A 26,123-nucleotide genomic window follows, 5' to 3' on the forward strand; every position below is an offset into this window, starting at 1 on the left:
CCCCTTGGACAAGAACACCTTACCAACCTTGCGTCCAGCGTGGAGCACTTCGTAAAGCATGTATTGCTGTCCGTGGTCATCTCATACCGTATTAAGAACCATATTTCGCCGTTTGTAATGCCCAGGAGACATCATAAATCGCGCCGGCCGAAGTGGCCGTGCGGTTCTAGGCGCTGCAGTCTGGAACCTCGAGACCGCTACGGTCGCAGGTTCGAATCCTGCCTCGGGCATGGATGTGTGTAATGTCCTTAGGTTAGTTAGGTTTAATTAGTTATAAGTTCTAGGCGACTGATTGCCTCAGAAGTTGTCGCATAGTGCTCAGAGCCATTTGAACCAATCATAAATCGCGGTGACTTCAGCGTCATTATTGTCTTTGAATACAAGTGTCATTTCTGTTCGCCTCATTGCTTATTTCTTTCAATTACCTTCTGTACCGTAGTGTACCGTCCTATAATAGTTCTTTCTATGTATGGTACAAGGACCAGGGAGCTATGTTATTTGGCAGTGGCACATCATGCAAAAGTTTCTTTCGTTCTTTAGTTTTGCTCTCCAGTGTATATTTTTTCACTGTTGTAGCCATAAGACACTAATAATTTATTTGCTATATCGATACATAGGACGGATGACTATGTGGAGGTAACTAAACAGACTGGCCCAACCTAGATATCTCGCAAGTAGAAGAGGAAGATAGATTTCATTTTAATCAACTCGAGGTGTTTTCCCATCGTCAAATGACAGACAGCAGAAAATGTTTCATCTAAAGTTTTCCTCAAATTAACAAGTGCGTAGCCAAGATTCACCCTCCTGTACAGGAACAAAATCAATACGATAAATAAACACACGAACGGCACAGGACAAATGTTGAGAAACGTTTCTTGTATGAAATGTCCTGACAGATTAAAACTGCGTGCCGCACCGAGACTCGACCTCTGCCTTTCGCGGGCAAGTGCTCCATCTACGCAGGCACAACGTATGACCGTCCTCACAGCTTTAATTCCACCAGCACTTCGTCTCCTGCCTTCCGTACTTCACAGAAGTCCTCCTGCGAAACTTGCAAGACAAACACTCTTGGAAAGAAGGGTATGTGGAAACATGGCTTACCCACACTCTGGGGGATGTTTCCGGAATGAAATTTTTAATGTGCAGCGGAATATGCGTTGAGAGTATGCACTGATATGAAACTTCAAATCGCTCCGTATGTATACTTGCATGGGGGCCTAATTATATAAATATGAAAATAATTTTAATTTTTTGATTTAATAGCTGTATGTCCGATTACGTAGTCTCGTAAACGGTTGGCCCTGACTAGTTTTAGTACGCAATCTGACTGCATAGAACAACAACAAAGAATGAAATGAAAGTTTCCGTTAATACAATCAATTAATTAAGTCCCCAGCAACTATAAAACCTACGAACCCAACAAAGCACAAGTATAACTGTTCTGTGTGTGGAAGTGTGATTCAACGTACACATCTGGCACGGTTCTTCTTCAATAAGACAAGAAATTTTAAATATCATTTATACTGAAGTAATTAAAAAATAGAAATACTATAATTGCGCAAGAAAACCACTCTAATACAAGAACACAAGCCAGATGCTTTGTTGACTGAACCTGTAATGACGCATTATTCAAGACATTGAAATAATGAGAAAAAAAACCGAGTTTTGTTACCTTCATATATATTGACGAAAAGCACTCTAATCATTACAACATCTCCATTAGAACAACATCTGCTATCTAGCCCATCAAATAACTGCATAAAACATGGAACAAGCACTCACTACTACGACATCTCGACAAGAACCTTTCACTACCACATCTCTGCAAGCACTCCCTACTACGAGTTCTCGACAAGTACTGCACTCCGCTACTTCTCAATAATCACTGCCTACTACGAGTTCTCAACAAGCACTGCCAGTGGAGGCGGCTGAATAATACTCTTGGCGCAATCTCTGGCGCTGTGGCTCAGTGTAGCCACCTTTCATATGCCCCTCCTCCACGGGCCAGAATTTGATGGTATTTTTGCCAGCATTGGTGGTGAAAATACCACCAAATTCGTCCACAAAAATACAGACAAAAATAAAAGATAATATTAATACGTAAATATCACATAATTAGATAAAATTTCGGCTTTGCACTGACCTTTCAATAACCTAATTTATGAAATACAGTAAGCAATACAAATTCTTTCATACATGTGACTTTACATAATAGTTCACACAATACACAAAAAATCAGTTTATCCAAATGTTCACATAACATGCTTTCCATGATTCAAAAAAAAAAAAAAAAAAAAAAAAAAGTAGTTGATAGTTCCAGCAGTAGCACCCAGCAATGGTCAACAGGTGCAAATACCAACAAGTGACATCATTTTAGTAGAAGCAGTTCCATCAGTGGCACCCAGCAATGTTGAACAGGTGCAGACACCAACAAGTGACATCTTTCAGCAGAAGCAGTTCCATCAGTGGCACCCAGCAATGTTAAACAGGTGCAGACACCAACAAGTGACATCATTTCAGTAAAAGCAGTCCATCAGTGGCACCCAGCAATGTTGAACAGGTGCAGACACCGACAAGTGACATTATCTCAGTAGAAGCAGTCCATCAGTGGCACCCAATAATGTTGAACAAGTGCAGACACCAACAAGTGATATCATTTCAGTAGAAGCAGTTCCATTAGTGGCACCCAGCAATGTTGAACAGGTACACACAGCAACAAGTCACATTATTTCAGTAAAAACAGTCCATCAGTGGCACCCAGTAATGTTGAGCAGGTGCAGACACCAACAAGTGACATTATGTCAGTAGAAGCAGTTCATCAGTGGCACCTAGCAATGATGAGCAGGTCCAGACAGCAGTCCATAATATTCACTATCACTAATCACACTGTTCATCAGAGTTTATCAGCAGAAATTAAACATGTCCTAGTGGCACCAATCATGTAGAAAAAGTGCAAGTAACAGTCCATAATATTCACTATCACTAATCACACAGTTCTTCAGCAGAAATTAAACATTTCTAAGTGCCACACATCAATGTTGAACAGGTGCAGGTGTGAACAACAGTTTGAATGCACACACAATTGCTTTTACAAAATTATTATCAATGCTCTTACACTAACATACAAATTATACGAAACACACAAATAATATCAGATAATTGTCATATTAACTATTACAAATACACAAATAACAGTAAACCTATAATATTTATGGGTGTCAGTGCAAGCCACAACAAACAAGTAAAATAATATTTAGGAGATAGGTTGGTACCAATTTGGGATTGGGAAAGGAAAACACACAAAACACACTCACTCATCTTTCGTCCACATTAGTGCTACTGTGTAATTGAATAGTGTTAACTGTGTAAATACAATTCTGTCAAAGATTTGATGTTCAACTTGTGTATCAAGTAGTGGTGGCACAGTGTATAACAGTCAATAATAGTTAGTCAACGACTTAGTCATCATGTCAAGACCAATGTTTGCCAAGCCAGATCAAAATGTACGGTTGCTGAACAACTGTTAGTGTGCCAAGATATGCAATTACTTCCTCTCTCCAAAAAAAGTATATACTGCTTAGTGATTTAACAAAGTGTGTGTATAGACAATCTTACTTCTACTTGAGTGTTCTAGTCTGCTATCTTCATCCTCCTTGTTCCATATAACCAACGAAAAAAATATGCTCCTCACTTACTTTACCTCTTATCCACCAAAACTCCAATAATCATCAGCATCACATAATCTCAATACTTCAATAATACCTCTTACGTCGATACATATAAACCTTATCATCAATATCATTTACCTTACCTCTTGTCCACCAAAACTCCAATAATCATCAGCTTCCCATAATCTCAATACCTCAATAATACCTCTTCACATAATCTCAATACCTCAATAATACCTCTTCAATACGTCGATACATATAAACCTTAGCACCAATATCATTTCACTTCCATAACAACTCTTTCCTCTAGTCAGTCTCCTCGAACAAGTACAGATAAAATCCTAGTGCAAACTTCAGTTCATCATCCCATACAATCCGAAGACACAATGTCCACACACAACCTCTGTGTAGTCCACCTGAGCCAAATCTTCTAATCATTATGAATGATAAAATACATTTTGGTTACCTTGTCCATCATTAAACAAAAGAAATGCATACATGACCTCTAACAGTATTTAGTTCGAATAACTCTCAGTAATTAAGTACAATTACAGAGTGTGAATGATCATAATATTTCACAGTGTGTACACCACTTCAAGAATCATGGCAAAAGCAAACATGTGGAGTATTTTTTGTGTCAAGTGTCACTTGCTATTTCAATTGCTCACGAAGAATGCAGTGTAACGACTGTCAATGGTCTAAACCTAGTGTTGGTAAGTCATGTCGTTAGCTTCCTTCCTATTAGCACAAATTTCTACAGCTTCCATAAAACCTCAGCTCATGTGACTTCTATGAAGTTTCTTGTACTAATGTCGTTCGTCGAATTATAGCAGTTCATTTTCTTATCTTAAAAATATAAGGCACTGAGCGTAAGCAAAACATGCAATAGCGAGTAAATATACCAGTGGAGAACAGAATGTCAACAAGTGGATGGAGCACAATTCTTACAACGAGGCTCTGCCAAGCGAACAATATATAATTAATACAATAGTGTGACCTACACTCTATGTTCGTACACAGTACATCAGCATTTCTATATGCCAAATTAAAGAGTAGTTATGACAACAAAACAGAAATGTGTAAATATGCAATCCATAAGCAAAACAGCAAATATATATTTTACATAATAAACAAGTCATTAGCATCATATCAGCATAAGCAAATAAATGTTCATATGTCATCTTAATAAGTAAACATGAAGGCGCAAGCAGATAAATCACAAAGTATAACTTACATACCTAACCACATCAGCACAATTAATCAGGTGACAATTATAATTTAAATAAATAAGCACAGCAGACACATAATAGAGAAATATGACATCAGTGAAAAAGCAGTGCAGATAAGCGATGCATAATATACACAAACAATAAAACATTGTCAAATTCAGCAAATGTACGCAAGCACGTCGCTTCACAAGTAAATTCATAGAACATAAAATTTAGCACAAAGTATAAATCACGTAATCGCGAGCAGCAAATTACGTCTAATGTACGTACCTAAGTGGAAATATGTTACCTGAAAAATAAACTCAATTAATCGTTACCTCTTTAGTTAATTAGTTTCTTCTTGGAAATTACATTCTTCCTGAAATTTTCTCGATAGCAAGTCCTCTTAACGTCGGAGACACACAGAATTTACCTGAAGTTCTTAAATATTTTATACAACCATATCCTGAAAAATACTGAAAATACTGAACGTTAATAACATAATTAATCAAGTCACTATAGCTTTATACTGAATTTAATCGGAGAAATTAGACTGTATTTGTTTACGGCTGTCAGTGCATTCGCACTGAGCGCTCGATCAGCTGTAGGCGTGCGTGACGTAGGAAGTAATTGTTTGCGGTCAACGACTGCCTTGTGCGGCGCGCAGACTTGACTGTTGCTTTGAGTATGTGCCGCCGCCAAAACACAGCGCGGTATCCTTGTATTCTCTGCATGTTTACATGTAGCTGTTAGTTTCTCTAAAGTATGTCATTCCACAAAAATTTTTCAAAAGTATATCATTCCACAAAAATTTTAACGTTAGATATATGATGTATTCCCTTAGAGCGTCGAGATTTAAGAGTTTCTACTTCGACAGTGTTATCATGAATAATTTTGCGGATTCTATATGGACCGTTATAAAGCAGAAAAAATTTGCGACACAAGCCTTTTCCTCTGTGAGACAAACGATGAGACTTAATTAACACCTTCTGACCAACTGACAAGGTTTTTTTAAACGACCAGGGCGCTTAGCTGACTTCTCTCTTCTAGCAGCCGCAGATGCAAAATTTTGTAGAGCCAGGTTGACAACTTCAAAATGCCGCAGTTTCCGTGAAGGTGGAAAAGGAACGATTTCAGAAATGCGATTTGTCGGTGCTTTGTTTTTTAATATCAGTATAGGCGGTAAAGAAGTTGAGTCATTAGGAAGTTCATTCAGAATGTTTTCAAAAATATGAAGATACTGATCCCACGCTCCGTGATTCCGACGACAATAAAGTCGACACAATTTACTGATTTCCCTCATCCATCTCCCTGAAGTGTTAGATTGAGGGTGAAAAAGTGAAATGAAAATTGGTTTAATTTTACGACGCCCTAGAGTACGAAGCCAAATTTTAGAACGAAACTGTGATCCATTATCTGATATAACCTTATCAACATGACCCACTTCTTTAAGAAAATGTTTGATGAAAGCATTAGATACTGAACGAGCTGTTGCTTTGCGGAAAGGTGTAAAACACACATGTTTTGATGTTAATTCCACTGCTACCAAAATGTACGCAAAACCATTAGTAGAACGAACCACTGGACCGAACAAATCGACTGCAGCCATGTCCTTTAATTTCGCTGGAATGATAGGAAACAACGGTGCTCTGTGAGAAATAGTTGGTGGCTTAGCCTTTTGACATAATTTGCATTTGGCAAGAACAGATCGAATACGTTTTTCCATATTACTGAAGTAGCAATTTTCTCGTAATTTATGAAAGCATTTTCTGGGACCAAAGTGCGCATAACTGAAATGTGTGTACTAAATCAATTTGTTGACCCACTCATCAGGAATACAAACTAACCAAAAAGAGTTGTCAACCGATTTCGTTTAAAAAGAACTTTCCAGATAGATCGCAAAAACGAGGTGTGGCCAAATCGTCCAATCTAACAAAGCGTCTAAGAAAATTACAGACACCAAGGAAACTACGAACCTCACGTTTTGTGGTAGGAACAGCATAATTACGAATAGCGTCTAATTTTTCTGGATCAGGAAGAATACCTTCTGTAGAAATAATGTGACCGAGAAATTTGACCTGAGAACGACCAAATTCAGATTTTTCCAAGTCACTGTAATGCCAACTTTTGCAAAAATACGTAATAATGAGTCCAAAATTTTGTTATGCTCACTCCAAGAACGTTTAGCAACAAGAATATCGTCAACATAAGAAGTAATATTGTCACGAAGATAAACAGGTAAAATTTCGTTTAAACTACGAATGAATGCTGCTGAAGGTACAGTAAGTCCAAATGGTAATTTCCGAAATCTCTTTTGGGTAAAATAGACATATCCGGATATTCTTTAACGACTCTATAGATAGATTGATAGTTGAAGAGTTGTCTTGACAGATGCAAAGAATAGTAAAAGAGTAGGCAGCGGTGCAGAAAACTAAAAGGGAAATAGTACCACTACAGCTCAGGGCCCTATGCACGCTACGGCACATATTCACTTAGTGTAGTGAATCCCCTGAGGACTTTAATAGCTGCACATAATTTCCAGTTTGTGACTTAGTGGCCAATTTGGTGGAAGTGCGTACATAAATTGATCTAACCATGAACATGGATGTATGTCATTCTTGGAATTGCGAAAGATCTTAAATTTCCGAACAGTCAAGAAGTGTTTGTAGTCAAAGTTTTCTACTCATGGCGACAAAGACTTACCGTGACTGTTCCAGTCCGAATGTCGATTATTGTCAAGTTCACGCGCCTGGCGCTCTCTTGTTGCATCCCGTAAATGAAACAAATTATTTTCTTCAAAGCCCTCTGCTATCTGTGATTCTAAATTTCTTCTTCTGTCTTTTGCTACGATTTCGCCTTCAATTTGTTTGACTTGCTTTCGTAATGCCTCAACTTCCCTTTTAACGCTTTCATTAAATTTTCCTTGATTTTCAACATGTTTATTTATGTTCTGATACTCTTCGGTTTCTGCAAATGGCAATGGTGCTGTATCATCTGAACCTCTGTCCCCATTTAAACTAAGACTTGTCAATTTGTCTGAAATCTCATCAACTCTTTCCGATAAGTCACCTATTTTTTCTTTCTGTTTATTTACGTCTTCCGTAAGTGTCGCGACTCGGGTTTCAGTATTGACACATTTGGTAGTTAACTGTTCATATTGTTGTGTTAGGTTATTTAATCTGTCATTTGGTATGGATTCCTCGATTCTCTCAAATATTTCCTCCTTATTGTGTGCACGTTGTAAATTTAACTAAAAATTTTTGTACTATCACGCGATCTCTTTCTTCCTGTTCTCTATCCTGTTCCTTTAGTCTAATCTCTACTGCAATTAATCTATTATTGTGAGCATTCAAAATCGGTTGTACTTCTTCTCTGATTTCTTTCTTTAATTCATCTTTCATATTTTTGAAACATGTCCCTATTCGTGAGTCTAACCGTGTTTCCATTGTTTCCATCTCTGTTTCTAAACGTGTTGCCACTGTTTTTAATTCAGATCCTAACCGTGTTTCCATTGTCCCCATCTGTGTTTTTAATTCAGATCTAAACTGTGTTTCCATTGTTCCCATATCAGTTTTTAATTCAGATCCCAAAGTTCCCATCTCGGTTTTAATTGTTCCTATCTCTGTTTTAATTGTTCCTATTTGTGATCCCAGTGAGTCTAACCGTGTTTCCATTGTTCCCCTATCTGTTTTTAATTCAGATCGTAAATTTAATATTGCACTCATCAACTGCTCCATATTAACTTGTTCGAAATTCTTTTCGCCCCTAACATTTCCCGCAAAACCAGTTTCCTTCGTCATAGCTGTAAAGCTATCTGTGTTCGATACTATTCCAGAATCTTCTATCGTTAATCTCGTATTCTGTGAATTTTCAGATTGAGAAATATTTTGAAATGGTTCCGGACTATCTTCCCGACTCATTAAATTGTTTTCCACTTCATTGTTCATGATACTGTTTTCCTCTGTTGGCGAGTTCGCCATGTTAACAATTTCGTCATTCTCACTATCCATCATTTTTGCCTTTTTCATCGATCGCGTAATCATTTACAAAACATACAAAACTCGTCACTATATGAAAATTACACACAATGACACTATATCTCCAACAATATCATTCACACGAAATGCTTCCCTCAACCACGATTAACGAACAATAGAAGAATGACAATTACCAAATCTACACATGCAATATAGACTACAATTACTAAACTACAAATTACAACAATACTACTGTCTACTATTTTTACAATCAGAAGAATTCCAAGGGACGATCCGAAGCAGCGGTCGCCACGTGCATGGGGGCTTAATTATATAAATATGAAAATAATTTTAATTTTTTGATTTAATAGCTGTATGTCCGATTATGTAGTCTCGTAAACGGTTGGCCCTGACTAGTTTTAGTACGCAATCTGACTGCATAGAACAACAACAAAGAATGAAATGAAAGTTTCCGTTAATACAATCAATTAATTAAGTCCCCAGCAACTATAAAACCTACGAACCCAACAAAGCACAAGTATAACTGTTCTGTGTGTGGAAGTGTGATTCAACGCACGCATCTGGCACGGTTCTTCTTCAATAAGACAAGAAATTTTAAATATCATTTATATTGAAGTAATTAAAAAATAGAAATACTATAATTGCGCAAGAAAACCACTCTAATACAAGAACACAAGCCAGATGCTATGTTGACTGAACCTGTAATGACGCATTATTCAAGACATTGAAATAATGAGAAAAAAAACCGAGTTTTGTTACCTTCATATATATTGACGAAAAGCACTCTAATCATTACAACATCTCCATTAGAATAACATCTGCTATCTAGCCCATCAAATAACTGCATAAAACATGGAACAAGCACTCACTACTACGACATCTCGACAAGAACCTTTCACTACCACATCTCAGCAAGCACTCCCTACTACGAGTTCTCGACAAGCACTGCACTCCGCTACTTCTCAATAATCACTGCCTACTACGAGTTCTCAACAAGCACTGCCAGTGGAGGCGGCTGAATAATACTCTTTGACGCAATCTCTGGCACTGTGGCTCAGTGTAGCCATCTTTCATACTCCAAGCTGTTTTATCGAGATAACTGCTTCCAGTACTTGTTCTACAATCGTTTAATCATACAATAACGTGTCTTTCTGTGTATGCATTCACAATACGTTAAATTTGTTAATGTGAGAGTTAGTTTGCAAGCGCTGATCCTTTGAAGGTTTCCCTGCATTTCGATACAATTTTCTAGCATCACAGCCTCTTTATAAAACAACAGCATCTGTGAATAAACTCGTGGAACTTCCAGTGTTATCTACATGGTCATTTATATATATTATGAATAGTAATGGTCCTATAACACTCCCCTTGGACACGTCCGAAGTTACTTTTTAGGCAGCAGTCCGGAACTGTATCGAGTGCCTTCCAGAAGTCAAGGAACACGCCATCTTCTTGTACGCCTGTAATTACTGCTTTCTTGGTCTCGTGGACGAACACAGCGACCTGGGTTTCGCACGATCGTTGTTTGCGGAATTCTTGTTGGTTCCTACAGAGGAAATTTTCAACCTCCAGAAACGTCATAATAGGCGAGTATAAAGCATGTTCCAAAATTCTACAACTGACAGAGATATAGGTCCAAAGTTTCGCGTGTCTGTTTGACGACTCTTCTTAAAAACGTGCATGATCTGTGCTTTTTTCCTATCGTCGGAAACACTTCGTTGCTCCACAGACTTACGGTATACTGCTGGTAGATCTATAATGAAATACTGCCTGACAAAGCTGCACTAATATTGTATTAATAAGCTTTCAAGGTGGTACAAAAATTGAGAACTTGCTCTAAATGTTCATAAAGGTAAAACCATTCCACAAGACAAGAAAACGTAATATCCTATCACTACAGTATCAACGAGTCACAGTTGAAATCAGTCAACTCATACAAATACCTGGGTGTGACACTTTGCAGAAATATAAAATGGGACGATCACACAGGCTAAAGCACTTGGCAGACTTTTTAGTTTATTGGTAGAAAACCAAGCAAATAGAATTAGGTTACAAAGGAGATTGCTTACAACACACTCGTGCGACCTATCGAAGAATATCAATTAAATGTGTGGAACGCGTACCAGATAGATCTAACAGAAGATATTAAACCTATACGGAGAAGGGCAACACAGATGTTCGCACATTTCTTTGATTCGTGGGGGGAGGGGGGGGGGGGAGAGTGTTAAAGAGATCCTGGAGAAAGTGGACCTGCAGACACTTGAAGATAGACGTAAATTGTCTCGAGAAAGTTTACTTGCAAAGTTCCAAGAACCGGCTTTAAGTGATGACTCTACGAATATACTAAAACCGCTCACGTTTCCCTCCCGTAGGGACGGTAAGGTCAACATTAGATTAATTGCAGAATGCAGAGAGCCATTTAAGCAACAGTTCCTCGAGCGTTCCACAGTCAAAGGATGGAACGAACCCGTAATAACTGATAAAATGGGAAAGTTAATATGCAGAGTTTGGAAGTAGATGCATAAATAGATACGGGGGGTAGATTGCATCAGCAGAGCTATTACAATCTGAGCTGCAGTAAATATTAAGGAACATGTAAACTGCATATCGAGAAGAAGGTACGCTGCTGATAATAGTGAATGAAACGGGGAGTACAATGGAAAATCTTGAAGATTCTGATGTCAACGAAAGAGGGGATATATAAAAGCCTGCGGCCACACGAGAAACTGCGTAAAAAGGTGCTGAAAATCAAATCAGCGTTTATGAAGAGACAATTGTGTTTCTCTGCAGGAATTAAAATGCACTGCAGTCCCAAAGAAACTGGTATTGGCTTGCGTATTCAATTACAGAGACATGTAAACAGGCAGAATAAGGCGCTGTGGACAGCATCGCTTATATACGATAACAAGTGTCTGGCGCAGTTGTTAGATCAGTTATTACAGCTACAACGGCAGGTTATCAAGATTTAAGTGAGTCTCAACGTGGTGTTATAGTTGGCGCACGAGCGACGGGACATAGCATTTCTGAGGTAGCGATGAACTGAGGATTTACCCGTACGACCATTCCACGAGTGTGCCGTGAATACCAGGAATCCGGTAAAACACCAAATCTCCGACATCGCTGAGGCCGAAAAAAGATACTGCAAGAACGGGACCAACGACGACTGAAGAGAATCGTTCAACGTGACTGAAGTGCAACCCTTCCGCAAATTGATGCAAATTTCAATGCTGGGCCATCAACAATTGTCAACGTGCGAACCATTCAACGAAACATCATCTATATTGGTTTTCGGAGTCGAAGACCCACTCGTGTACCCTTGATGGCTGCGCGACACAAAGCTTTACGTATCGCCTGGGCCCATCAACACTGACATTGGTCTGTTGACTAGAAATATGTTGCCTGGTCGGACGAGTCTCGTTTCAGATTGTATCGAGCGGATGGACGTGTACGGGCGTGAAGACACCCCCATGAATCCATGGACCCTGCATGTCAGCAGGAGACTGTTCAAGCTTGTGGAGGCTTTGTAATGGTGTGGGGCGTGTGCAGTTGGAGTCATATGGGACCCCTGACACGTCTAGATACGACTCCCGCAGGTGACATGTACGTAAGCATCCTGTCTGATCACCTGCATCCATTCATGTTCTTTGTGGATTCCGATAAACTTGGGCTATTCCAGGAGGACAATGCGACACCCCACGCGTGCAGAATTGCTACAGAGTGGCTCCAAGAATACTCTTCTGAGTTCTTCCGCTGGCCACCAGACTCCGTAGACATAAACTTTGTTGAACATATCTGGGATGCCTTGCAATGCGCTGTTCAGAAGGGATCTCCACTCCCTCCCGTACTCTTACGGATTTATGGACAGCCCTGCAGGAGTCATGGTGTCAGTTTCCTCCAGCACTACTTCAGACATTAGTCGAGTCCATGCCAAGTCGTGTTGCGACAATTCTGCGTACTCACGGGGCCCTACACTATATTAGCCTCTGCTGCTGTATGTCATCAGAGATAACGATGAGAATAATTCTCACGAACAGAAACAACACAGCAACGGTTATTAACTTGATCCAGAAAGTCAAGGGCAGGAAATAAAAGAGAGGAACAGCAACAGCAATTGAGAGATTCATACCTCATAAATTGGTAAGAGATGAAACTGATCCCCCATGGTACACAAAACAGGTCCGAACGCTGTTGCAGAGGCAACGGAAAAAGCATGCGAAGTTCAGAAGAACGTGAAATCCCGAAGATTGGCTAAAATTTACAGACGCGCGAAATTTGGCACGGACTTCAATGCGAGATACCTTTAATAGGTTCCACAACGAAACATTGTCTCGAAATTTGGTAGAAAATCCGAAGAAATTCTGGTCGTATGTAAAGTACACAAGCGGCAAGACGCAGTCAATACCTTCGCTCGCAGTGCCGATGGTACTGTTACCGACGACTGTGCCGTTAAAGCGGAGTTATTGAACGCAGTTTTCCGAAATTCCTTCACCAGGGAAGACGAATGGAATATTCCAGAACTTGAAACACGAACAGCTGCTAGCATGAGTTTCTTAGAAGTAGATACCTTAGGGGTTGCGAAGCAACTCAAATCGCTTGATACGGGCAAGTCTTCAGGTCCAGATTGTATACCGATTAGGTTCCTTTCAGATTACGTTGATACAATAGCTCCCTACTTAGCAATCATATACAACCGCTCGTTCACCGATAGATCTGTACCTACAGATTGGAAAATTGCGCAGGTCGCACCAGTGTTTAAGAAGGGTAGTAGGAGTAATCCATCGAACTACAGACATATATCACTGACGCCGGTTTGCAGTAGGGTTTTGGAGCATATACTGTATTCAAACATTATGAATCACCTCGAAGGGAACGATCTATTGATACGTAATCAGCATGGTTTCAGAAAACATCGTTCTTGTGCAACGCAGCTAGCTCTTTATTTGCACGAAGTAATGGCCGCTATCGACAGGGGATCTCAGGTTGATTCCGTATTTCTGGATTTCCGGAAAGATTTTGACACCGTTCCTCACAGGCTACTTCCAATCAAGCTGCGGGCCTATGGGGTATCGTCTCAGTTGTGCGACTGGATTCGTGATTTCCTGTCAGGAAGGTCGCAGTTCGTAGTAATGGACGGCAAATCATCGAGTAAAACTGAAGTGATATCAGGTGTTCCCCAGGGAAGCGTCCTGGGACCTCTGCTGTTCCTGATCTATATAAATGACCTGGGTGACAATCTGAGCAGTTCTCTTAGGTTGTTCCCAGGTGATGCTGTAATTTACCGTCTAGTAATGTTATCCGAAGACCAGTATCAGTTGCAAAGCGATTTAGAAAAGATTGCTGTATGGTGTGGCAGGTGGCAGTTGACGCTAAATAACGAAAAGCGTGAGGTGATCCACATGAGTTCCAAAAGAAATCCGTTGGAATTCGATTACTCGATAAATAGTGCAATTCTCAAGGCTGTCAATGCAACTAAGTACCTGGGTGTTAAAACCACGAACAACTTCAGTTGGAAAGACCACATAGATAATATTGTGGAGACGGCGAGCCAAAGGTTGCGTTTCATTGGCTGGACACTTAGAAGATGCAACAAGTCCACTAAAGAGACAGCTTACACAATACTGCTGCGCGGTGTGGGCCCCTTACCAGGTGGGATAGACAGAGGACATCGAAAGGGTGCAAAAAAGGGCAGCTCGTTTTGTATTATCACGTAATAGGGGAGAGAGTGTGGCAGATTTGATACGCGAGTTGGGATGGAAGTCATTAAAGCAAAGACGTTTTTCGTCGCGGCGAGATCTATTTACGAAATTTCAGTCACCACTTTCTCTTCTGAATGCGAAAATATTTTGTTGAGCCCAACCTACTTAGGTAGGAATGATCATCAAAATAAAATAAGAGAAATCAGAGCTCGAACAGAAAGGTTTAGGTGTTCGTTTTCCCCGCGCGCTGTTCGGGAGTGGAATGGTAGAGAGATAGTATGATTGTGGTTCGATGAACCCTCTGCCAAGCACTTAAATGTGAATTGCAGAGTAGTCATGTAGATGTAGATGTAGAACACAAGAAGCGGATCACAACAGAGAGAATTTAATGAAGACCGCCAACAAAATCTAGGGATTCCGAGAGCGAGACTTGGACAGAATGAAGGTGTAATGGACTGATCGAGACGATAATTAATTGAGATATATTTACTAAAGAGACTGTGTGCACTGCACTCATTCGATCTATACCAGAGTATTGTAAGGGATCAGTACCATACTGGGATGACGTAGGACACCGAAAAAGTTCAAAGAAGGAGAGTTCGTTCAGTATTATTGTGATACAGTTGTGAGATTGTCACGGTTACGAAAAGCAAATTGGGATGGCAATTTTTAAAACAACGACGGCGAGATCTTTTCACGAAATTTCAATCACTAACGTTCTCCTCCGAATGCGAAAATTTTTTATTGCTGCCAACTTGCTGTACATAGGGAGATATATTCATCATAATAAAAATGAGAGAAATCAGAGCTCTTACAGAAAGATTTAAGCGTCCACTTTTACCACGCGCTGTTAGAGAGTGGGACGGTAGAGAAATAGCCTCAAGGTGGCTCGAAGAACCCTCTGATAGGCACTTAAGTGTGAATTGCAGAGCTGTCATGTAGATGTAGATATTTATCAAGACGTATTCACAGCTCTCAATAAATGCCATGTTTATGATATGAGTAAACTATTCTTTCGCTGGCTGTTACTTTTAGATGCTAATCAAAGCTGGCAAAGTAGAATAGAAGATTATCATTATAGTCATCATCTTCATCATCATCTCCTTCCAAGGATTAGGTGTTGTAATCACCTGTTGCGATGTCTGTCACCAGTCCAACCTTCTCTTACGAGGTCTACCTAGGTCTCTCTTTGCAGTCGGCCAATAATTCATTATCTCTCTTGGCAACCTTTTTCTGTCTTTCTATCAACATGATCCTTCCATTTCACTCTATTCTATTCTGTCCAGTCATTAACTGAAAAGATTTTTAACTCTGATCTTACTGTTTTATTGTTTATTTTATCCATTTTATTACAGCCTCTAGCGTATCTCAAGAACTTCATGTCTGCAGCTTGTATAAGTGCTTTTTCATTTACTTATTTTTCCTAACCAAAACGCCTTGCTCTGCTGGTACTGCCAACGGCAAGGGGAAACTACAGCCGTAATTTTTCCAGATGGCATGCAGCTTTACTGTATGATCAAATGATAATGGCGTCCTCTCGGGTAAAACATTCCGGAGGTAAAATAGTCCCCCATTCGGATCTCCGGGCAGGGACTACTCAGGAGGACGTCGTTATCAGGGAAAGAAAACTGGCGTTCTACGGATCGGAGCGTGGAATGTCAGATCCCTTAATCGGGCAGGTAGGTTAGAAAATTTTAAAAGGGAAATGGATAGGTTAAAGTTAGACATAATGGGAATTAGTGAAGTTCGGTGGCAGGAGGAACAAGACTTGTGGTCAGGTGAATACAGGGTTATAAATACAAAATCAAATAGGGGTAATGCACGAGTAGGTTTAATAATGAATAAAAAATAGGAGTGTGGGTAAGCTACTACCAACAGCATAGTGAACGCATTATTGTGGCCAAGATAGACATGAAACCCATGCCTACTACAGTAGTACAAGCTTATATGCCAACTAGCTCTGCAGATGATGAAGAAATTGATGAAATGTATGATGAGATAAAAGAAATTATTCAGGTAGTGTAGGGAGACGAAAATTTAATAGTCATGGGTGACTGGAATTCGACAGTAGGAAAAGGAAGAGAAGGAAACGTAGTAGATGAATAGGGATTGGGGCTAAGAAATGAAAGATGAAGCCGCCTGGTAGAATTTTGCACAGAGCATAACTTAATCACAGTTAACACTTGGTTCAAGAATCATGAAATAAGTTTGTATACATGGAAGAACCCTGGAGATACTAAAAGGTATCAGATAGATTATATAATGGTAAGACAGAGATTTAGGAACCAGGTTTTAAATTGTAAGACATTTCCAGGGGCAGATGTGGACTCTGACCACAATCTATTGGTCTATTGGTTATGAACTGTAGATTAAAACTGAAGAAACTGCAAAAAGGTGGAAATTTAAGGAGATGGGACCTGGGTAAACTGACTAAACAAGAGGTTGTACAGAGTTTCAGGGAGAGCATAAGGGAACAATTGACAGGAATGGGGGAAAGAAATACAGTAGAAGAAAAATGGGTAGCTTTGAGGAATGAAATAGTGAAGGCAGCAGAGGATCAAGTAGGTAAAGAGACGAGGGCTAGTAGAAATCCTTGGGTAACAGAGGAGATACTGAATTTAATTGATGAAAGGAGAAAATACAAAAATGCAGTAAGTGAAGCAGGCAAAAAGGAATACAAACGTCTCAAAAATGAGATAGACAGGAAGTGCAAAACGGCTAAGCAGGGATGGCTAGAGGACAAATGTAAAGATGTAGAGGCTTATCTCGCGAGGGGTAAGGTAGATACTGCCTACAGGAAAATTAAAGAGACATTTAGAGAAAAGAGAACCACTTGCATGAATATCAAGAGCTCAGATGGAAACCCAGTTCTAAGCAAAGAAGGGAAAGCAGAAAGGTGGAAGGAGTGTATAGAGGGGCTATACATGGGCGATGTTCTTGAGGACAATATCATGGAAATGGAAGAGGATCTAGATGAAGATGAATTGGGAGGTATGATACTGCGTGAAGAGTTTGACAGAGAACTGAAAGACCTAAGTCGAAACAAGGCCCTGGGAGTAGACAATATTCCATTAGAACTACTGACAGCCTTGGGAGAGTCAGTCCTGACAAAACTCTACCATCTAGTGAGCAAGGTGTATGAGACAGGCGAAATACCCTCAGACTTCAAGAAGAATATAATAATTCCAGTCCCAAAGAAAGCAGGTGTTGACAGATGTGAAAATTAGCGAACTTTCAGTTTAATAAGTCACAGCTGCAAAATACTAACGCGAATTCTTTACAGACGAATGGAAAAACTGGTAGAAGCCGACCTCCGGGAAGATCAGTTTGGATTCCGTAGAAATGTTGGAACACGTGAGGCAATACTGACCCTACGACTTATCTTAGAAGAAAGATTAAGGAAAGGCAAACCTACGTTTCTAGCATTTGTAGACTTAGAGAAAGCTTTTGACAATGTTGACTGGAATACTCTCTTTCAAATTCTGAAGGTGGCAGGGGTAAAATACAGGGAGCGAAAGGCTATTTACAATTTGTACAGAAACCAGAAGGCAGTTATAACAGTCGAGGGACATGAAAGGGAAGCAGTGGTTGGGAAGGGAGTGAGACAGGGTTGTAGCCTCTCCCCGATGTTATTCAATCTGTTTATTCAGCAAGCAGTAAAGGAAACAAAAGAAAAGTTCGGAGTAGGTATTAAAATCCATGGAGAAGAAATAAAAACTTTGAGGTTTGCCGATGACATTGTAATTCTGTTAGAGACAGCAACATCAACAAAAGCAAAACAAGGATAATGGAATGTAATCGAATTAAGTCGGGTGATGTTGAGGGAATTAGATTAGAAAATGAGACACTTAAAGTTGTAAAGGAGTTTTGCTATTTGGGGAGCAAAACAACTGATGATGGTCGAAGTAGAGAGGATATAAAATATAGACTGGCAATGGCAACGGAAGCGTTTCTGAAGAAGAGAAATTTGTGAACATCGAGTATTGATTTAAGTGTCAGGAAGTCGTTTCTGAAAGTATTTGTATGGTGTGTAGCCATGTATGGAAGTGAAACGTGTACGATAAATAGTTTATACAAGAAGAGAATAGAAGCTTTCGAAATGTGGTGCTACATAGGAATGCTGAAGATTAGATGGGTAGATCACATAACTAATAAGGAGGTATTGAATAGAATTGGGAAGAAGAGGAGTTTGTGGCACAGCTTGACTAGAAGAAGGGATCGGTTGGTTGGACATGTTCTGAGGCACCAAGGGATCGCCAATTTAGTACTGGAGGGCAGCGTGGAGGGTAAAAATCGTAGAGGGAGACCGAGAGATGAGTACACTAAGCAGATTCAGAAGGATGTCGGCTGCAGTAGGTACTGGGAGATGAAGAAGCTTGCACAGGATAGAGCAGCATGGAGAGCTGCATCAAACCAGTCTCAGGACAGAAGACCACAACAACAACAACATTCTTCCTTGATTCAGAACCGTATACAAGAGTACGTTAAGCCGTAACTTGATAGAATTTCATATGTTTTTCTTTTCTTGTTTTTCTCTCTGAAGTTCTTTTAATTTAGTGGAGGAGGACGAGATTAGTGTTTAACGTCCGTCAACAACGACGTTATTAGAGACGGAGCTCAAGTGCGAATTAGGGAAGGATGGCCTTTTGAAGGAAACATGCAGGCATTTGCCTTAAGCGATTTAAGGAAATCACGGGAAACCTAAATCAGGATGACCGGACGCGGCTTTGAACCGTCGTCCTCCCGAATGCGAAAAAAAAAAAAAAATGTAAATTTGTGGTAAGACCTTATGGGACCAAACTGCTTTGGTGATCGGTCCCTAATCTTACACTCTACTTACTCTAACTTACACTAACTTAAGCTATGGACGACACACACACCCATGCCGAGGGAGGACTCGAACCTCCGACGTGGGGAGCCGCGCGGACCGTGACAAGACGCCTGTGACCGCGCGGCTACCTCGCTCCCGAATGCTAACCACTGGGCACCCTTTACGGTTTCTTCCAATTGTCTCGCACGTAGCTTGATATTTATTACCCTTCTTCTCAATGTCTTTGTCATAGTTAAAACTAAAGTCGCCTCATAAGTTCAATGAAAAAGAAACGTATTTCTTTCCTAGGACATTCCACGAGGACAACAACAAACAGAAGTATTAGGAGAATAATTGAGAAGTTATGGAATAGTAAGAGTGGAATTAGATGGATCGCAGAGATCAAAGAGGACATGATCAAATTACAGATTACGATAGAGGATTTAAAAGGCAAGACAGCTGCGTTCAAGATTCTTCAGGACAAACATATCACATTATTAATAAAAATGTCCGTCCCCGGTAGCTGAGTGGTCAGCGCGACAACAACCCCAAGGGCCCGGGTTCGATTCCCGGTGGGTTCGCTCAGGGACCAGACGAACCTATTTCATAATATTGACTAAAGTGGTCCTTTGTAGGCCATAGAATAAAAATCAATAGAAATCATTATTTTCCGTCTGACTGGAATCTTTCCTTTGAAAGTCATTATCTTTTTCTTATTTGAAGATATAGTTAAGTTGTAATATATTGCGTTTTGGCTCAATGGAAGATATGGAACTAATCATCTTGTGCATGTTGCAGTTCTTCTTATTCCGTACCAAGAGAGTGGTAGAGGATTCCGCCTTATGCGAGACACCTTTGTAGTTTTGTTTGCACCCAGACATGTTTCAGAGCTTTTTTTGCTTTCTTTTAAGATTAACACGTAACAACAATTTTTCAGAAGGAAAATAAACAAATAATCCCAAAAATGATTCAAATGGCTCTGAGCACTATGGGACTTAACTTCTGAGGTCATCAGTCCCCTAGAACTGAGAACTACTTAAACCTAATTAACGTAAGGACATCACACACATCCATGCCCGAGGCAGGATTCGAACCTGCGACCGTAGCAGTCGCGCGGTTCCGGACTGAAGAGCCTAGAACCGCTCGGCCACCGCGGCCGGCAAAATAATCCCACTGAGTGCTCAAACATGTCTGGGTGAAAACTAAACTACAAAGCTGTCATGCATAAGGTGGAATTCTCTCCGAAATGTGGAACTATTGACCAAATATTCAAGTTATCTCGTTGTTATGATTTTAGAGTGCATTGTACAATGCCCGGTTTGGGTCCAGTCATTCAGTGGATTCATCCAGACCGGAAATGTGTGGCCGGACAGGTATACGCGAGCGACTTTCCCTGAACCGAAGGGCGAGTCGGACAATGACGAAACTGCCGCATGACGGCTGACCGTTCGCTGACAGGGGCTGGTGGGGGTAGCGGACCGGGCCTGAGCGCAGGGATTTCCGGGCAGTGCCCGCACAACGTGCAAGGGTGGTAGTAGCAGCAGCAGCTGCCAGTGACCGCCGGACTCTGCCGCCATGTGGCTGCCTCTGCTGTTGTACGTGCTGCCGCTGACGGCGAGTCTGCCCGCCTGGATGGACCACTTGCAAGGTAAGGAACACAAAACAATTGCCCACACTTGTAAGAGAGTGCTCCCCATGCGTTCAGGCTCAGGGATACGCTACAGACAGAGACAGAAGTGCTATGGATGGAACACACAGTGCATATTCGCAGGAATAAACTGTTAAATGACATTTTTTTTATTAATTGCCAATTATATACCATTTTACCAGCGCAACGGATACAATATGCAAAGCAAATATAACGTTCTAACGACCTGTTTAGGCATATAACACGAAAGCAGGGCACTCATGTGATTTTTCCACTTCTCTTTTATTTGGTACAGCCCGATGGCAAACATAAAAATACGTGTGTACCAAAACCGGTTACAAGGAGTTACTTTCAAAACTGTGTTTTCATAAGTGCTATTTTTCAAGTTAAGCTCGAATATTCCTTATTCGAAACATCATTTGCCCGCAAGATTTTTGTTTACTTTACATGCACTTCATGTTGACAAGACAATATCAGCTAAGTCCTATAATGTTAAAGGCATCAGCTGCGGTCCCAGCCGGCCGGAGTGGCCGAGCGGTTCTAGGCGCTACAGTCTGGAACCGCTCGACCGCTACGGTCGCAGGTTCGAATCCTGCCTCAGGCATGGATGTGCGTGATGTACTTAGGTTAGTGAGGTTTAAGTAGTTCTAAGTTCTAGGGGACTGATGACCTCAGATGTTAAGACCCATAGAGCTCAGAGACATTTGAACCATTTGCCCCATCAACTGACAGACTGATTTTTCTTGTCGCAGTCAGTTGGGTATGACCACCCTACAAGTAAACCACTTCACCGGAGTGTACATTGATGTGTCATGAAATGGTGCAATCTTTGATGTTCCTGACTGTTAATTCTCTAGAGTTTTCCAGGTTGTCGTTGTGTTCAAAAGTGTAAAAGTGTGTAGTTTCTTCAGTAGTGTGTGTTTGGGGGGGGGGGGAGGGGGAAGGCGTGCGTCCGTGCGTGCTCGCGTGATAAAGGGGGGTAGGATGGGGCGTTTAGTATTTTTTTGATTGTGCGCTTCCGCAAGTGCTGTAGAGTGAGTGCCTTTCGATTTCTGTCTCATGCTTTTTATCTGGCCTTCTGTGGCTGTCATTTTAATGTTTTTCCGTATTTATTGAATAGTCCATTGGTAACTTGCTGTAGAGTTATTGGTCAATTTGGCGATGTTATCATTTAGAAAATCTGGTGTTTCATCTGTGTGTTCACTTTCATTCATGATTAATATTATACTGCCTTCGTCATCCTTACTTAATATGGCGCTCTATCGTCTGTTTTTGGTTTGGTTTCTTAGATGTTCTGTTACTGGAGTGATTGGTGAATTTGTGAGTTCCGATAGTGCTATTTCTGCAACTACTAATTTCCTTGTCAAGTCCGCATCAGAATTTGGTGTGATGACTCAGTGTTCCTCTAGGACGTGTTGAGACTCTGACATGTTGCCTTCTGTTATTTTGTGCGATACGTGTTACTTTGTTTGGAACTTTCTTCAAATAGGGAGTTTCTTGTTCGGCGAAATTTGTCAGTTAATTATTCTCTGCTAGGATTTGTGTTTTGATTCTGATGATTGTTTGCATCAAGTGCACTGGTGCTGTTTATGATTCCGCCCGCTTTCTTGCTCTGAATTTAGAATTACATGATAAATACGCAGTAACAGCCCACATTGAGGAAATGACAGAGAAAAGGCACACATACAAAAGTAATGCAAGAAAACTGGAGAAACAATGCAAAAGCGCAGCAATAGTACACAGGCTGCAAAGAATCATCAGAATCACTCCTCTAATTCCCAGGATAGAATCATCAAGCTGACAATCAGTTACTGACATACATCAAATCTCACTGAACAAGAAACAAACCTATTTCGCGAAGGACCAAAAAACACACACACACACACACACACACACACACACACACACACACACACACACACACACACACACACACACACACGAAACAGTAGAAGGCCTCGTAACAGAACATGAACACTTCATAAATAAACGAGAGTGACTCATCATACTAAATTTTAATGAGAACGTAGCAAGAGAATTAATAGCTGCAGAAAAACACAAATAATAATATACAAATCCACCAAAATCGCCAATTAAAGGACACGTGAAGAAATCACATCTAAGAAACTAAAACACTGTGCAAATCTGACAAAGGCAATGCAACTGTGATTATGAATGAAAAGGAATGCATATATCAACTACAAATTTTTCTGAAGGACAAAAAACACGAAACTGACCAGTGGCCCAACAGTACGGTGCCAGAAAAACATTCAACAAACACAGAAAAATATGAAAAATACATTCACAAAAGGCCAAATAAAAGACTAACATGAACTGCGACTGGACACACAACTAAAACATTTACACTGTGTTTCGGCAAAGTTAAAGTTTTAGTTATAAGCGAAGTTATCAAAAATGTGTGTAGGCTTGTGTGCGCTTGTCAGCAACTCATAGGACTGCAGATGGAAAAGAATTTGTGGAAGTTGAATGTAAATAATCGAAAGTGTTATCACAAATACTAAATTACACTTAGCTATAAAGTGTTGTTAACTCGCCAACTAAATTCACCTTAACATCATTTAGTAACAGACGACAAGCTACTACTACCTGATAACATACAAAGGGTCCTACATGACCCTATAATGTAAAATTAAGTAAACAACAAACAAACAAAACTGTTTCGAGGCCAAATTTTAGTAGACAGCTGCTGAAAACACGTTTTATAGATCTGAATAGAGAAAACCCATGGAGAATGGCAAACGATAACTAATCACGTTTGGGTTTATATGAAAAAAGTTTTCCATAATTTGAGCATCGTATATCCAGCAAAATTATAAAAAACTGTAGCGTTACGAGAAAGGAGGGGCTATCCGAATATGAGACCGAGGCGACACCGCGGGCGGGCCAGAGTGAGTGTGAACGACCGCTCCGGGAACGAGATGGACAGCAACCGGATTAACGGTGAACGGCCATACCTTAGTAGTTCCTCGGCCTTTCCGTTTACTTTAGTGAACTGTTCCTTTGCACCCGTTCGTTTGCGAACGACCCACCCCCTGATCCGGAGACTCTAACCAAACTCCAGTTTCCGATTTTGAGGAAAACTTTTCCGTGTGTGTGTGTGTGTGTGTGTGTGTGTGTGTGTGTGTGTGTGTGAACTGCCAAAGCAGGTAGTTTTCCATTTGCCACATTTTACAGAAAAGCCTTTCTTCTTATTTTCCGATTTTCACTTGAGGTGAATCAGAAAACGTTGATTTTTCTCAAATTATATGGCTGGTAGAGCTGAAAGTAAAAATTTTCCAGTGACAGATGGACGAATTTTCATCAGAGTCGATGACCTACATTTGGTAACTTCTCCGTTTCGATCAATAAATCGGTAGAGGAAACCAGTATCAATTGTACTACCTTCATCTGTAATGTTGCAGAGAGAATAATGCTTGCTTTGTTCCGTTCTAGGAGGCTGAATGTAGATTTACTGAAAGCTGTTTTCAAAAGTTTGAGTATTTTCTACAAGAAAAATATTTTTGTGGCGCTTATCAGTATTCAAATGCTAATCAGCTATAAAAAGCTGTCGGAAAAGTACGGCATCGTAGTAATGACAACTGAATATTTGTTTTCGAACTGCACATATTCACCTGTTAAGGTGATATGCACTGATTACTTTTTCAGTTTGTGCATTTGAAGATTAAATTCTATGATTGCAGTTTTGTAATACTGCTTACATTATGCCGTACAGTATTCTATGGCACAAGGTAGTTGCCACAAATCGAGGAATACGAAATCAGTCTAAGATTTATCAGACTGAAGGTAAAAAACGTAGAACTATGTGCTCCACTGGGACTCGAACCGGGGACTTTTACTTTTCGCGCGGAAATACTGCCAAACCTAATTTCTCCTGCCTTGCGGCACAAACGGTCCTGAAATAATGGATGAGGTGCGAAAATGATTTCGCCAGAGCGTAAGGGCTTATTTCCAGAAGGCCTGCCGGCTGGGTGGCCGAGTTGTTCTAGGCGCTACAGTCTGGAACCGCGCGACCGCTACGGTCGCAGGTTCGAATCCTGCCTCGGGCATGGATGTGTGTGATGTCCTTAGGTTAGTTAGGTTTAATTAGTTCAAAGTTCTAGTGGACTGATGACCTCAGAAGTTAAGTCCCATAGTGCTCAGAGCCATTTGAACCAGAAGGTCTATTTTTCACCATTTACATATTCATTCGTTAAGTTATATAATCTGCTAACATGTCATTACCACATTGTTGCGTAATATTTTGATCTTTCCGGGATACATATCGGGACAATCATTGCGATTTGTATTAATGTTGTTTTTTCACTTTATGAATTCCTTTCTCCTTTTGATCTGAACTAAAATTTACATGTACAATCATCTGCACGCAATATTGCCTACAGAACAGGCTGTTAAATATTTGCTTTAGACGGAAGTACAAGATAACACTGCTTCCTCACACTTAGGTGACTTTCATTGAGTAACAATCCCAATGCAGACATTAGGTATCACTTAAATTCGTAAATAATCCCCTCAACTCCTGTTCTGTAAAGTGATCTCTAGAATGACATATTGGACAAATGGATGTCAGTTTAACGTGTCAGATTATCGGTTAATATAGATAGTATCAGCATTGGCGCTAATGTCGTTTTGCATATTCAACCGCAGGGCACCTAGCGATGTTTTAATGAAGTAGTACCTCAAATATCTGTTCTGCCACAAATAAAGGTAATTCATGTGTCAAACGTCGCTCTTTTATACAAGCGATGTTTGAAAGTTAACAAATATAAGACACTAGAGAAGCACAAGTCGCGGAAGAAACAGTGCCATCTGATACATAATTACTTTTCCTTTAGATAGCACCAACTTTATGCCAGACATCTTGATATGTACGCTTCGAAGACGGTATTCATCTTTATGTAATATTTCCTTAAGGTTCGCCTACACATAGTAAGCATACTCGTAGCGGGTGCCTTAAATTCTATATATTTCATGTTCATTTTATATTACTTCTTGCGCGCGATGTTAGTCCCTTTTCTTTCCAAATCATATGCCGAGCGAGGCGGCTAAGCCAGTGCTAATGCACTAGACTCAAATT

General features: G+C 40.3%; 2 protein-coding genes across 2 annotated transcripts in view; one reads left to right on the forward strand and one right to left on the reverse strand.

Annotated features, from left to right (window-relative positions):
* LOC126459130 (sine oculis-binding protein homolog) overlaps positions 1 to 26,123 on the reverse strand; it is a 134,253-nt gene that overhangs the window by 51,232 nt on the left and 56,898 nt on the right. The gene's annotated exons all lie outside the window — the stretch shown is intronic.
* The window catches only part of LOC126455705 (uncharacterized), a 94,461-nt gene continuing 89,293 nt past the window's right edge, over positions 20,956 to 26,123 (forward strand). Inside the window, exon 1 of the mRNA XM_050091478.1 lies at positions 20,956 to 21,028. Coding sequence (XP_049947435.1) covers positions 20,956 to 21,028 — 73 coding nt within the window. The remainder of the gene's footprint in view (positions 21,029 to 26,123) is intronic.

This window comes from Schistocerca serialis, chromosome 1 (genome assembly GCF_023864345.2).
Source record: "Schistocerca serialis cubense isolate TAMUIC-IGC-003099 chromosome 1, iqSchSeri2.2, whole genome shotgun sequence".
Classification (NCBI taxonomy): domain Eukaryota; kingdom Metazoa; phylum Arthropoda; class Insecta; order Orthoptera; family Acrididae; genus Schistocerca; species Schistocerca serialis.